General features: G+C 39.6%; 1 protein-coding gene across 2 annotated transcripts in view; it reads left to right on the top strand.

Moving 5' to 3' along the window:
* The window catches only part of POGLUT1 (protein O-glucosyltransferase 1), a 38258-nt gene extending 22988 nt beyond the window's left edge, over positions 1-15270 (top strand). For both annotated transcript variants that reach the window (XM_023585293.2, XM_023585292.3), the window contains 4 exons: positions 693-751; positions 9046-9213; positions 11058-11114; positions 11563-15270. In XM_023585293.2, the coding sequence (XP_023441061.2) occupies positions 693-751; positions 9046-9213; positions 11058-11114; positions 11563-11719 (441 nt within the window). In that variant the 3' untranslated portion in view covers positions 11720-15270. The remainder of the gene's footprint in view (positions 1-692; positions 752-9045; positions 9214-11057; positions 11115-11562) is intronic.
* The last annotated feature ends 600 nt before the right edge of the window (positions 15271-15870 follow it).

Below are 15870 nucleotides of genomic sequence, written 5' to 3'. Positions count from 1 at the left end.
AGCCCTAAATTTCCCTATCTGAAATTTCCCATATACCATATGAGGATACCAAATGAGAAAAACATTTAAACTTCTTGGGAAAAAATTAAGTATATCTGAAATGCATGTATTATTTGACATGTATCAATAAAACCAGGAGTAAATGAAGTTGAAGAAACTTAATGAAAATATGAAAAATTTGTTTTTTCATCTACTATGGGAGGCTGCAATGGCAACCAAAACTAGTTCCTCTCATCAAAGAGTTTACCATCTGATAAGCTGGATGCAAAGTACATGAGAGTCTCAAGCTCAATTGCCCCTATGTGCTGGCTGGTGATGTAAAGGAGTGAGCAGGATCCAGTGGAGAACACTCACAGTTCCAGTCAGTTGCTGCCAAGTGGGAATGGGAATCTGGTTTGTCAGATCTTCAGTTTTTCAAAAAAAGGTGAAAATCTGGAATTTTGCCAGAGATAGCCTATCACTTTTATAAATATTGGTAATAATTTGAATATTTATTTTTCAGTACTTAGCATGCCCATGAAAATTTGTGTGGGCATCATCTGTAAGCCCCCCCAACCATCACTTGAGAGTCCTGTATAAATAATTCATGCAAGATAAATGTTGGTAGAATGTTTAATGTAATTCTTGATGCACGGTAGTCTTCAAATAAATGCAATTACTACTAATACTAATAACTTCCTTTTCACCTAAAGGATACCTTGGGAAAGCCAGCTGCTAAGGACGTCCATCTAGTGGATCACTGCAAATACAAGTAAGACACACTTTAAGGACTCCTGACTCTCTTGGCTTCTTTGTTGCTGTTATTTTTTGTTGTTGTTGTTCTGTTGCTTTTAAATAAGCTTCACTTTGGGTGAGAACTGAAATACTACTGTCAAGTTTTTTTATGAAAGTAGCATTAATTCATTTAGCTGTTAGTTACCGAGGGCCTGTTGTGCCCAAGTCTCTGATGTGAGTGTGTGGGGACTGCCAAAGTGAGTGAAACATGACCCCTATTTCCACTGAGTTTGGAGGCTAGCAATCAAAGAGATGGGATTACCTGTTTTCACATCACCACCCTATCTGTAGTTGGATTTAGATGTACTATTTATCAGGTTAATAAAATAGTGTAAGGTTCAACATGAATAAAATATATATAACTAAAATACTATAATTGTCAGACTAAGAATTAGATGACTAGGGGATTTCTGTTCAGCCAAGATGGCAGCAATAGGACAATCCAGGTTTCTCTTCCCCCACAGAACCTTTAAATAACTAGCAAAACTGGCAGAGCCATCTTCCTTAAACTCCAGAAAACAGTTAAAGGGTTGCAATAAGTGGGTGAGTGCAGAATTAAGAAAATGCAGCTTTAAAATGGTAGGAGAGCTCATGGCACTCTTGTTGATCCCTCCTTCACCCTTTCCCCAGCATGATGTGGAGCTAGCCTGGGCTCCCTTGGTGGATCCCTGGCCCTGTTACTGAAGGAGCAGAGTAATCCCATGTGCAAAGTGGGATGTCTCTGTGTCATTGCCAGTATATTGGGTGGCAGCCTAAAAGACTGAACCAGAAAAAGTCCTCTCTGACTCACCCTCCTACTACTTTCCCTGCAGGCAGAAGCAGCTTGCAGATAGCTAAAGTGGTATAAGCAACAGTTAAGTCACAGTAGTGCACAGTGGGGCAAAGGATTATCAGCTTTGAGACACACAATAGAGTGCTTGGGAGATAGGGAAAGTTTATTTCATAGAAGACATTTAGATTCTTGTAAATGGAAATTCCTAAGGCCATAAGCAAGCACAAGCCCAGGATAATGCATAGGTCCAGAAAAGATGGAGAGGACCCTCACTTCATTTGGACTGATCTTGATAGGACAGCTAAACTCTAAAGGCAAGCACAGCCAACACAGACCCAGTTTACAAAGACTCGAAACGTGTTTTTTTTGCCTTGGTTTGTTAGTTTATGTTAGCTCCAGACATTCAAGGACATCTCTGTCATATCGCTAGCTCGATACAAGCTTAAAGAACAGATAGCACAAGGACTGAAGCCAAGAGTTAACACCTCAGAATATTAAAATGTACCGTGTGCAACAAAAGATTACAAGACAAAGAAACAGGAAATTAAGGCTCACCCAAAGGAAAAAGAAAAATTGAGAAATCAGTGAAGAATACCAGACTCTGGACATACTGGATCTTTGAAAAATGATTCTCAGTAAGCTCAGGGAGATAAAGGAAAACATGGGGAAAGAACTAAACAATATCAAGAAAACAATGAATGAACAATTTGAGTATCTCAGTGGAGATATAGAAAATTTAAAAAGAAATTAGGGGAGCAGATGTGGCTCAAGTGGTTGAGTGCCTCTTTCCTGTGTACAAGGTCCCTGGTTTGATCCCTGGTGCCTCCTAAAAACAAAACAAGCAAATAAAACATGAAAAAGCTCTCAGTGGGGAGCAGATGTAGCTCAGTAGTTGAGCACCTGTTTCCATGTACGAGGTCCTGAGTACAATCCTCGGTACATCCTAAAATAAAAAATTAAAGGAATCAAATAGAAGTATTGCAATTGAAGAACATAATAACTGAAATGAATTCCCTAGAGGGTTTCAACAGCAATTGGAGCTGGCAGAAAAAGAAGAAAAAAAATCTGTGAACTCAAAGACAAGGCAATTGAAGTGATTGAGGCTGAGAAGTAAAGAGAAAAGAATGAAAAAGAGTGAACAGAGCCTATGGGACTTGTGGGACAACATTAGACATACCAGTATATGCATTGTGTGAGTCCCAGGAGAAGAAGAGAAAGGGGCAGAAGGAATATTCTAAGAAATAATAGCCGAAAACTTCCCAGACTTCACAAAAGACATGAATATGTGTATTGAAGAAGCTCAACAAACCCCAAATATTATAAACTCAAAGAGAACCATGCCCAGGCACATAATAGTCAAATGGTCAAATGCAAAGGACAAGGAGCTGAAAGGTTCAAGAAAAAAACAAGATGTGTTATGTACAAGGGAATCCCAATAAGATTAAGTGCCAATTTCTTATATAACCGTAGAGGCAAGAAGGCAGCGGGATGAAATATTTAAAGTCAGCAGAAAGAAAACAGTTGCCAACCAAGAATTTTATATCTAGTGAGTCTGTCTTTCAAAATGCCAGAAGTTTTTTTTTGTCAAGTAAGGATGCTAGATTTTTGTCAGATGTCTTTTCTGCATCAATTGAGATGATCATGTGGTTCTTCTCCTTTGTTTTGTTAATGTGATTTATTATATTATTAATCGATTTTCTTGTATTGAACCCTGGAATAAAGCCCACTTTATTGTAGTGTATAATTCTTTTAATATGCTATTGGACTTGATTTGCAAGTATTTTATTGAGGATTTTTTGCATCTAAATTTCTTAGAGCAATTGGTCTGTAATTTCTTTTTCTTGTAGTATCTTTACCTATTATTAGGTTGATTTTGGCTTCATAAAATGAGTTAGGTAGCATTCTCTCCTCTTCAATTTTTTGGATGAGTTTGAGCAGGATTGGTATTATTTCTTCTAGAAATCACTGGTAGAATTCACCTGTGAAATCACCTGGTCCTGGGCCTTTCTTTGTTGGGAGATTTTTTTTTTTTTAAGATTTATTTATTTATTTTTTATTTCTCTCCCCTCCCCTACATCCCCCACCCCAGTTGTCTGCTATCTGTGTCTATTCACTGTGTGTTCTTCTGTGACCGCTATCAGCGACACCAGGAATCTGTTTCTTTTTCTTGCATCATCTTGTTGTGTCAGCTCTCCGTGTGTGCGGCGCCATTCTTGGGCAGGCTGCACTTTCTTTCACACTGGGTGGCTCTCCTTATGGGGCGCACTCCCTGCGCACGGGGCTCCCCTACACGGGGACACCCCTGCGTGGCAGGGTACTCCTTGCGTGCATCAGCACTGTGCATGGGCCAGCTTGTTGGGAGATTTTTGATGACTGATTCAATCTCTTGTGATTGGTCTGTTAAGGTCTTGAATTTCTTCTAGAGTCAGTGTAGGTTGTTCATGCATTTTTAGGAATTTGTCCATTTCCTCTAGGCTATCTAATTTGTTGGCATACAGTTTTTCATAATATCCATTTGTCCCAAGCCGGCGGGGGCAGATTCCAGGGGCCTGTGGGAAGAAGTGGGGGGGCAGGAGACGAGAAAGAATGGAGGCAAGACAGGATTCTGATCAAGCCTTGTTTATTGGGGGTAGAACATGGGAATTTATACTGAGGGAAGGGAACGTGTCCATAGGTGATAGGCTGGTCTTGTGGGTGACAGACGTCCAAGGAGGGGATTGGCTGAAAGTTCGTGCCAGGTCTGCGGAGTTTCACGCCTTGCACATGCATATTGCTGTGGTCACCAGAGTTGTGGCGGGAAGGGGAGAACAAAGAAACAAAGAGGAAGAAGAAGAAGGAAATGGTGGGGCAGGGCTGTAGTAGTTGTGAAATCTGCCATGTTGTAGGAGGCTGTAAATAGGTTTCACAGCGGGTGGCTCCCCACATCCATTTAAGATCCTTTTTAAAAATTTCTGTGTGGTAAGTAGCCCCCCCCTTTCATTCCTGATTTTTTTTTCTTTTCTTAGTCTAGCTAAGGGTTTGTCAATTTTGTTGATTTTCTCAAAGAACCAGCTTCTTTTGGTTTTCCTGATTCTATTGCTTATCTGTTTCTCTGTTTTTCTCAATTTCATTTATTTTTGCTCTAATCTATTTCTTTCCTTCTGCTTGCTTTAGGATAAGTTTGCTGTTCTTTTCCTAGTTCCTCCAGGTATTCAGTTAGGTCTTTGATTTTCAGCTCTTCTTCCTTTTTAATATAGGCATTTAGGGCTATAAGTTTCCCTCTGAGCAACTGCCTTCCCTGCATCCTATTAGTTGGTTTCCCCCCACCTTTTTAAAAAGCAGTTTTATTGAGATATATTCACATACTGTACAATCCATCCAAAGTGTACAATCAATAGCTTTTAGTTAGTATAATCACAGTTGTGCATTCATCATCCAATAAGTTTAGATAAATTATGTTCTTGTTTTCATTCATCCTGAGATATTTACTGGTTTCTCTTGCAGTTTCTTCTTTTACCCACTGATTGTTTAAGAATGTATTGTTTAGCCTTCAAATATTTGCACATTTTCCTGTTTCCTACGTATTATTTATTTCCAGCTTCATTCCATTATGATCAAAAAAGGTACTTTGTATAATTTCAATATTTTTGTATTTATTGAGACCTGTTTTGTAATCTAATATGTGGTGTATCCTAGAGAAAGATCCATGAGCACTTGAGAAGAATGTATATCCTGCTGATTGGGGTACAGTGCTCTGTATATGTTCGTTAGGTTTAGCTCATTTATCATATTGTTCAAGGTCATTGTTTCTGTGTTGATCCTCTGCCTAGTTGTTCTATATATTGATGTGAATGGCTTTTAAAAGTCTCCCACTATTATTGTAGAGCTGTCTATTTCTCCCTTCAGTTTTTCTAGAGCTTGCCTCATGTATTTTGGGGCACCTGGTTAGGTACATAGACATTCATGGTTGTTATTTCTTCTTGGTGGATTGTCCCCTTTAATTAATATATAATGGCCTTATGTATCTCTTATAACATATTTTGTATTTAAAGTCTGTTTTGTCTGATATTGTTGTAGCTACCTCTACTCTTTGTTGGTTACTGTTTGTATGAGATATCTTTTTCCAACCTTTCACTTTTAGCTATTTGTATCCTTCTGGTACACACAAATGATGAAATAAATATGAAAGTAGGTATTAACTAAAGAATTGAGGGATAAAATGGTATAAGGCTTACAAAGACCAAATAGCAAAATGCCAGAAGAAAGTCCTGTATTATCAGTAGTTACTTTAAGTATAAATGGATTAAACTCTCCAGACAGAAGGCAGAGATTGGCAGCATGTATAAAAAAGTATGACCCAGCTATGTGTTGTCTGTAAGAAACTCACCCTAAATCCAGAGACACAGGTAGGACGGAAGAAATATATACCATGCAATTGTAACCAAAAGAGATCTGGGGAAACTACAATAATATCAGACAAGATAGAGTTTAAGTCCAAAAATGTTATAAGGAACAAAGAACTTCACTACTGAACCCTCACCTCACACAATACGTAAAAATGAACTCAGAATGGACAAAGACCTAAATATAAGAACCAAAATTATAAAACTAGAAGGCACCAAAAGGAAGCATCTTCAGAACCTTGTATTCTGGTCAGTGGTTTCTTGGACTTTACTTCAAAAAGCACAAACAACAAAGAAAAAAAATAGATAAATGGAACTCCATGAAAATTAAAAACTTTTGTGCATCAAAGGACTTCATCATGAAAGTAAAAAGATAACCTACAGAATGGGAGAAAATATTTTCAAACTATGTATATGATCAGGGTTTAATATCCTGAATATATAAAGAAACCTTACAACTCAACAACAAAAAGACAAACAACCCAGTTAATAAATGGACAAAAGACTCTAGTAGACATTTCTCAATGAAGATATACAAATAGCCAGTTAGCACACGACATACATTCAACATTATTAGCCATTAGAGAAATGCCAATGAAAACCACAATGAAATACCATTTTATACCCACTAGAATGGCTACTATTAAAAAAACAGAAAGCAACATGTGTTGGAGAGAATATTTGGGAGATGTTCATTGTTGGTGGGAATGAAAAATGATACAACAACTGTGGAAGACAGTTTTGTGGTTCCTGGAAGTTAAATAAAGAATGACCATATGTCCCACTACTCCCCTTTCTTAGTATATGTCCCAAAGAATTGAAACCAGTCACTTGTACGGATATTTACACACTGATGTTCATAGTGGCATTATGCACAATTGCCAAAAGATGGAAGCAACCCAAGTATTACCCATCATCAAATGATGAACGGGTAAACAAATTGTGGCATGTATATGTATACAGTGGAATATGATTTAGCTATAAAAAGGAATGAAGTTCCAATACATGTGACATAATGTTGAGTGAACCTTGACATAATGTTGAGTGAAATAAGCCAGTCCCAGAAGGTCAAATTCATACGCTCTCATTGATATGAAATAGTTAGAATAAGCAAATTAGTAGAGTCAGAAATTAGAGGGAAACGGACTTTGGCCCAGTGGTTAGGGCGTCCGTCTACCATATGGGAGGTCCGTGGTTCAAACCCCGGGCCTCCTTGACCCGTGTGGAGCTGGCCATGCGCAGTGCTGATGCGCGCAAGGAGTGCCGTGCCACGCAAGGGTGTCCCCCGCGTGCGGGAGCCCCACGCGCAAGGAGTGCGCCCGTGAGGAAAGCCGCCCAGCGTGAAAAGAAAGAGCAGCCTGCCCAGGAATGGCGCCGCCCACACTTCCCGTGCCGCTGACGACAACAGAAGCGGACAAAGAAACAAGACGCAGCAAATAGACACCAAGAACAGACAACCAGGGGAGGGGGGGAAATTAAATAAATAAATAAATCTTTAAAAAAAAAAAAGAAGAAAAAAGAAATTAGAATATACATTACCAGGGGCTGGGTGGGGATAGGGAATGAGGATTTAATGCTTAATTGGTAATTTTTGTTTGGGGTGATAGAAAACTTTTGGTAATGGGAGTAACAACATTGTGAGGTGTAATTAGCATCACTGAATTACATATTCGAGTGTGGTTTATTTTTTTATTTTTATTTTTTTAAAAGATTTATTTATTTCTCTCCCCTCCCCCCCGTTCCGATTGTCTGTTCTCTGTGTCTATTTGTTGCATCTTCTTTGTCTGCTTCTGTTGTTGTCAGCGGCACGGGAATCTGTGTTTCTTTTTGTTGCGTCATCTTGTTGTGTCAGCTCTCCGTGTGTGTGGTGCCATTCCTGGGCAGGCTGCACTTTCTTTCGCGCTGGGCAGCTCTCCTAACGGGGTACACTCCTTGCGCATGGGGCTCCCCTACGCGGGGGACACCCTTGCATGGCAAGGCACTCCTTGGGCGCATCAGCACTGTGCGTGGGCCAGCTCCACACAGGTCAAGGAGGCCCGGGGTTTGAACCATGGACCTCCCATGTGGTAGATAGACGCCCTAACCACTGGGCCAAGTCTGCTGCCCTTGAATGTGGTCTAAAGGGGAAATTTTAGGTTGTTTATATGTTATTAGAAGAAAAATTACAAAAAAAAAATCTAGTAGTCTACAACACAAAGAGTGAATCCTAAGGTAAACTATTGACTATACTTAATAATATAATTATGTTAACATTGTTTCATCAGTTTTAACAAAGTTGCCACACTAATGCAAGGTGTTAATAATAGGGAAAACTGTGTGCTTGGTGGTGGGGGGCATATGGAAACTGTATTTTCTGCATGATTTTTCTGTAAACCTTCAACTTCTGAAAAAAACAACAATATAATGAACAGTTAAAACCAGGTAAGGAGGAGGGCAGTGGTTGGATTCAGAGTGATAAGTGCTGATTGTACTGCACAATGGGAGACTATAAGGTAAAGCGGACTCTGGTTGGAGACAGGAGTGTGTACATGTTACCACAAATGCTGAGAAGAAATTGTTCTTTTCTAAGGTAGGTTTTATTCAGGGAGCATTTCTCTGGAGATTGATTAAGTGTGGCTTGTTCTCTCCAGACTTGAGGAGTAAAGGGTGATGTCCGGAGGCAGGGGATGCCTTTGGCCAGATGAGGTACCCTAGGGGAAAAGCAAGGCTTCGGAAGGTCATGACTAGTTAAAGACAATAGGCCTAGAAAAGCTTGTGGAAAATGGTAAGGTACATTTCCACTTGAGCCTTGTATCCCGTAACCTGTACGCAGCTCCTGACTCTATCTCTGCTTGAAAAGTATCCCCCTTTCCCCTCACTCTGTTATTCCCTTCCAGGAACACCCTTCAGCCTCAGCCAGGAAAAAGAAGGTGTTTGTGGAAGCTCCACAGGGACATACTGTTCTTGAAGGCTGAGAATGAAGGAAGAATGGAGAGTAGACCTAAAGGAAAGAAGGGGAGATAAGGGAATAAGAAAAATAGGCATATTTATGGCAGCATGCATATAGTTCAATGGTTTTTCTTTTCATGTGTTTCTTTTCCTAGGTATCTTTAATTTCAATACTTTTTTCTTTCCTAGGTATCTGTTTAATTTTCGGGGTGTTGCTGCAAGTTTCCGGTTCAAACACCTCTTCCTGTGTGGTTCACTTGTTTTCCATGTTGGTGAAGAATGGCTAGAATTCTTCTATCCACAGCTGAAGCCATGGGTCCACTATATCCCAGTCAAAACGGATCTCTCCAATGTCCAGTAAGGAGCTCTTCCCCATGCAGGATTTCTAATGACACCCTCTCCCTGGCACTAAGACCTGAGCCATTTAAGTCATTTACTCCTGATGAGTTTTTCCATTAAAGCTTTTTTAAAAATTTGATTCCCATATATAGTACTGTAGTATTATCCAAGTAGATTATAAATGGAATTTAAATACAGTTTTAATGCTGGTTTAAAATATAATGTTCAGTGTGAAATGAGAAAGTTCTAATATCTCAAAGAATCAAAAAGGAATACTTGATCTGGTTATATTGTCAAAAAGATTTTCAGTTATAGAATAAGAATTGACCCCAGTGAAGTGGAGGCAAATTTTCTCTCCTGGTGGGAGGTGCTAGGAAGAGGTATGGAGAGGGGCCGGAAGTGTGAGCCCAAATTCCCTCTTCTGTGGCCAGAGCAGGGATTTGGAGAAGAGATTTTTTCTTCTTCTCATTCTTTTTTTTTTTTTTTTATTGACTTTGTAATAATATTACATTAAAAATATATATGTGAGGTCCCATTCAACCCCACCCCCCCACCCCCCCTCTCCCCCCCCAACAACACTCGTTCCCATCATCATGACACATCCATTGGATTTGGTAAGTACATCTTTGGGCACCTCTGCACCTCACAGACAATGGTCCACATCATGGCCCATACTCTCCTCCATTCCATCCAGTGGGCCCTGTGAGGATTCACGATGTCCGGTGATCACCCCCGAGGCGCCATCCAGGGCAGCTCCACGTCCCAAATACGCCCCCACCTCTCATCTCTTCCTGCCCTTCCCCATACCCATCGTCCACCATGTCCACTTTTCCCAATCCAATGCCACCTCTTCTATGTGGACATTGGATTGGTTGTGTCCATTGCACCTCTATGTCAAGAGGAGGCTCAGATTCCACATGGATGCTGGCTGCCATCCTCCCATTTTCAGTTGTAATCACTCTAGGCTCCATGGTGTGGTGATTGTCCTTCTTCAACTCCATCTTAGCTGAGTGTGGTAAGTCCAATAAATCAGATTGTAGGTGCTGGAGTCTGTTGAGGCTCAGGACCTGGCTATCACATTATCAGTCCAGAGATTCAAATCCCCTAACTATATCTTAAACCCCAACGTTAACTGTACCTCCAGCAGATTAGTATGAAAGTCTTATGAAGGGAGATCCCATCTGAGTCCAGATTCATCACACATAAACACCATTTCCAGAGAGGGGCCATCTGCCCTGGTAGTAAACCCCATCGGCCATGACCATAACTCTCATGGGTCTCTTTAGCCTTCATAGGAACCAATATCTGGGGGTTGTATCTGCTTTATCTGTCTCTCTGACTCTGCTCAGTTGTGCATGAGGGCAATCCTTCTGCCAGCCTCCAGACTCTTTTTTAGAAACTCGTAGCCATATAAACTCATTTCTCCTTTCCATTTCCCCCTTACTTTAGGTCAAACAGCATTTTAAAGTCATGTTATTTTATGTAGACATGTATATTCTGCTGATCCGCATTGAACCTTCCATATAAGGTCCTTTTCCAGTTGCATCATCAGTTGGTATTTGATAGTGGTCCCTCGTTGCCAGGGAGGCTCATCCCCGGGTGTCATGTCCCACGCTGGAGGGAATCTCATTCATTTTTTGATTTTGATTTGTATCATTAAACACTTGGCTTTTCTCTCAAATATAACCCAAATCTACAAGCTTGCCTTTAGCCTGTGTGGGGTCTTTTTGTTGTTAATTTCATCCTGTAAGAACTCTCATCATATCTAGAGGTTAACTATAGGCCTCACTCTATGACTTTTCTGACTTGGTATTAATGAGCTTGGTTTGTATTTCAGAGTCTAATAATTCTTTCCATTTTAGGGAGCTATTGCAATTTGTAAAAGCAAATGATGATATAGCCCAGGAAATTGCTGAAAGGTAAGGTCTGTCCTTTTTTCTTTTCCATTTTATCATCTTCATTTTGCCTTCCCTAACGTTACCTGAATTATTGTTACAATGGTGAGACCTGAATTTCATCCTTATTATATAGAGATAATTCAGAATTAAAGCTGTCCTGGGAGAAAAACATTCACAAACACACATTCACATGTGCCCTCAAGTCCACCTTTTATAAAAGTAGATGGAAATCTTTGAGGTAATTACACAAATATTTTTCTGAGCATTGGCTGTTTATGTTGGTTTTTAAGGGGAAAAAAAGTTCTGTTGGTAAATGATGTGTGGATAGGATGTGTATGGGTTGGTTGTAAGGATCAAATTACTTGATATAAAGTACTCTTAAATAGTGCTTGACATGGTAAGCAGTCAAATGTAGGCTATTATTATTAAATGCTGTGTTTACATATGTTCTTATTAATCTTATCCCTAGGGGAAACCAGTTTATTATGAACCACTTGCAGATGGATGACATCACGTGTTACTGGGAGAACCTGTTGACTGAATATTCTAAATTCTTATCCTATAATGTAACAGGAAGGAAAGGCTATGAACAGATTATCCCCAAAATCTTGAAAACTGAACTCTAGTAGGCACTGTGGGACCATTGTCCTCTTTATGGCAGCAGGATTTCAGATGTATCTGGTGAAAAGCTTACCATGAGTAAGGCACCTATACTTTCAATACCTTGTATCAAGCCAAATATCTGGTTTTCCTTACCAAGCTGCACCCAGAACAACTCTTGAGAAAGATCCAAAACGTGCATAATACAGATATGAAGCAGCTCTACAACTGGCCAAATAAGAACCAGAAGTCATGAGATGTCAGTTTTGAACCTCCTTCTGCCTTTCATTTTCTTAGGACCAATCACAGCTTGTGCCTCAGATCATCTACCTGTGTGTATGTCCATCACTGAAACTGACTGTGTCCATGTGATGATGCCCTTTGTCCCATTATTTGGAGCAGGAAAGTCATCATTTGGAACGAACTAGCAGAACTTATCTGCACAATTATGCATTTAATCCAGGCTTGATCTCTTTTGTTACATTTTAATGTAGGAAGCCCTATAGAGTTTGTTAAAAATGCTAGGGAGTCATTTCCTAAAACGCCTGTGGAAGCAGTAGCTGTGCCATGCAATGATGTAGGAGTTCTCAGGTACTCAGGTTTCTATAAGGGCACATAGAAATGGACTGATTGCATGAGTAATTACTGCAGTCGTATTTCACATTCCCTTTTGTGCCTTCACACCCTTCTTTTCATTTTCTCTCCAAAGGGAAAAAAAAAACACAACCTCTTAATAAAGTCAGGAAAAAATCCCTACTCTTTCCACTAACTGTGCGTAAATAGCAATTCATCCTCACCCTTTGCCTACCCCTAATAGTTTTCCTTCTTAAACTGGTCACACTGTGCAGAGCTGTCCATGTGCTCAGTGTCTTGTGGGGACCTCAGGGAGTCCTTGGATGCAAATATGGCACTAAATTGGGTGTTCAGAGCATTCAACTTTAGCATTTACCTATATTCGAGATGCTTGTTTTAATGCAGGTCCATTTTGGAATGCCTCCTTTTTTCATTAAAAAAAAAAGACATTTGGATGTAGTTTAATCTCTCAGGATGCTCTCCATAACATTGTTAAAAATGAAGAAAAAAAGTTTTAGATTAAAACTCATGTACTGGGATGACTTAGAAGTCTCCTTGTCCTTAGGCTCAACTTTTCCACAGAGAAATTAACTCTCTTCCTTTGCCTCTTTAGAACTATTTAGCATTAACTGGTTTCAAATTAGAAATGTGAAGTTCAGTCACATAAAACCAGGGATTTTATTCCATTTCTCAGAATATATTTGGCCTTTTTAACTCCCTTCTACAAAATTTTAAGTCTAAGGACCTCCTTAGAGGAGCTGGATATCCTTCGTAAGATCATTGTCTGGAATAAGGCAGATGTTTAAAGTTGGATTTTTTCTTTTTTTTTTTTTTTTTTTGAGTATTAAGAATTCATTCAAGGGGTTGTATCCTTAGGTGCTGTAAGTCTAGAGATGGGTAATCTAGCTTTCTGAGTTTACTGAGATTGTGCCTTGTCACTAAGAGGCCCTTATAGGTATTACTATTATCTCTATATTTTACTTTTCATCTCACTCAAAATTAGCTGTCCTTTGGATTTAGGAGCTGTGATGGTTAAGTTCATGTGTCAACTTGGCCAGGTTATTATTATTATTTAAAATTTATTTCTTTCCCCTTCCCCCCCGTTGTCTGCTCTCTGTGTCCATTCGCTGTGTGTGTTCTGTGTCTGCTTGGATTCTTGTCAGTGGCACTGGGAATCTGTGTCTCTTTTTTGTTGTTGTTTTATCATCTTGCTGCATCAGCTCTCCATGTCTGTGGCACCATTCCTGGGCAGGCTGCACTTTTTTCACATGGGGTGGCTCTCCTTATGGGGCGCACTCCTTGCGCGTGAGGCTGCCCTACATGGGGGACACCCCTCTGTGGCACGGCACTCCTTGCGTGCATCAGCACTGCGCGTGGGCCAGCTCACCACATGGGTAAGAGGCCTTAGGCTTTAACTCTGGACCTCCCATGTGTTAGGTGGACATTCTATCAGTTGAGCCAAATCCGCTTCCCCTTGGCCAGGTTATTGTGTCCACTTACTTGGTCAAGCATGCATTGGCCTGATTGTTACTGTGCATGGACTTAAATCATATGTAAGTTGATTAGCATCTATGGCTGATTACATCTACAATCAATTGAGGAGATTGCCTGCAACAATGAGAAAAGTCTCATCCAATCAGTTGAAGGTTTTAAAAGGAAAGGTGATGATTTAAGCAGTCAGAAGAGAGAATTTCCATTTCTACTTCAGCCAGCCAACTTCTCCTAGGGAATCCATCAAAAACCTTCATCAGAGTTCCCAGCTTGCAGCCTGCCCTATGAAATTTGGAATTGCCTATCCCCACAGTTGTGTGAAACAATTTCTTATGAAAATCTTGTAATATTTACATTGTATATATATGTCAGTTCTTTTTCCTAGAGAACTCTGTCTAATATAGAAGCTGAAGCTACATTTTCCTGGGCATGTTTCCCATTTAACTTGAAGTTCCAGCTCAAGAATCACCTCTTCTTTGAATCCTTTCTTTCACTCCTCTAGGCAGTTAGGGGATACCATAATATTTTGCTTATCCCTGTACTACAGGATATCACATTGCATTGTAGGTTGTTTACTGTTTCTCCTCCTGTTCTGTGAGCTTCTTGATGGGTAGGGATTATTTCTTACTCATTTAGATCTCTTCATTACCTAGCACAGTGTCTCACATGGAGTGGATGGATGCTAAGGAACTATTGGATGGATGGATGGATGGATGTTGTTGACTTAACTAGATCCTATTTACAGATTGCCCAGTCATAGGCTCCAAGGAGACGCAGACAAGACTGTAAAAATAGGGATCATTGTAAATCCTTACCTGCCCTTTGAAGAGTCAGTAAGAACATTTTTGTATTTAAATGCAGCAAATGTTACTGAGACTTGATACTTCATCTGATTACCTCAGTATAGATGATATGAGGATGGTATGTCATAGTAGGTATGTTTTTGAAAATAATTTTAATCTCATAACTTTTGAGGGTTTTTTGCTATGTGTTGTTATTGCAGATGGACCCCAGACTTACGCTTTCTTCCTCAAAGGGCTGAAAGCCATACTATTCTTTAAGAAAAGAAAATAATTCAGTATATTTGAATGAAGCAGAATACTTGATAACAGAAAAAATGTTTTTGCTTTTTTTTCAGAGAAGTCATCTGTACAATGTTGTCTGTGTCCAACCTTATTCTAATCTACTAGGTTAGGTTTTCCTAGTTGCCAACAACAGAAACTGCTTCCAGTTAGTTTAAGCAAAAGAACTTCTCAGAAGGATTGGGAACATCTCACAGAATCTACATAAGTCACATAGCCGTTGGGAGGGTAGAAACCAGGGCAACTCCAGGAACCTCAGCAAGAGTACTGACCATCTACAGTGCTGCTCTTTTGTAGTTCCAGAGACTGCCCAAAATTCCCAAGAGAAAAAAATTCTAATGGGCTCATTTGGGTCAGTTCTCTATCCTCCATCTCTAGACTGTCTACAAATAAGAACACAGATAAATAAAAGCCTATCTTTTTTATTGTAATATTTTGTGTGATTTATGTATCTTTTTTTTTAAAAGATAATAAAAAAATTAAATAAGAAAAAGGAAAAAAAAAACAAACAAAAAAACACCTATCTTCCTCAGGGAGCCGGTGTAGCCTGGTGGTTGAGCACCTGCTTTGCACGTACTAGGTCCCAGGTTCAATCCCTGGTTCCTCCTAAAAACAAAAAAAGCAAACAAAAACCTACCTTCCTGTGCATCCAAAGATGTCTTCACTTGCAATAATATTGCATTCACAGGTAAGATGGGGTTTGGGCAGAGGGTTATGATTACAGACTATTCATTTAATATTTATCAAATACTTCTTGAGCATCTACTGACTGCAGATAGTGGGAAGAATTTACAATACGTACCCTAATGTCAAGGGACTCTAGTTGAGTAGATAAAGTAAATAACAATATAGCATTATAGGCTGAAGGTGATTAAGGAAATAATGAGTGCCAATTACTTTTAATATGGGTTTGGAATAATTTGTTAGGGCAAATGAGAAACTTCATGGAGGTAAAAAGAGTCATGCTCAGAAGAACAGGTAAATGAAATTGTCCTTAGAGTTCTCAAAATTTAGTCTACCTGTGGAAACAG

The sequence above is a fragment of the Dasypus novemcinctus genome, chromosome 4 (genome assembly GCF_030445035.2).
Source record: "Dasypus novemcinctus isolate mDasNov1 chromosome 4, mDasNov1.1.hap2, whole genome shotgun sequence".
Classification (NCBI taxonomy): Eukaryota; Metazoa; Chordata; class Mammalia; order Cingulata; family Dasypodidae; genus Dasypus; species Dasypus novemcinctus.
The sequence above is the reverse complement of the archived record's forward strand: the minus strand, read 5'-3'. Positions and strand labels throughout refer to the sequence as shown.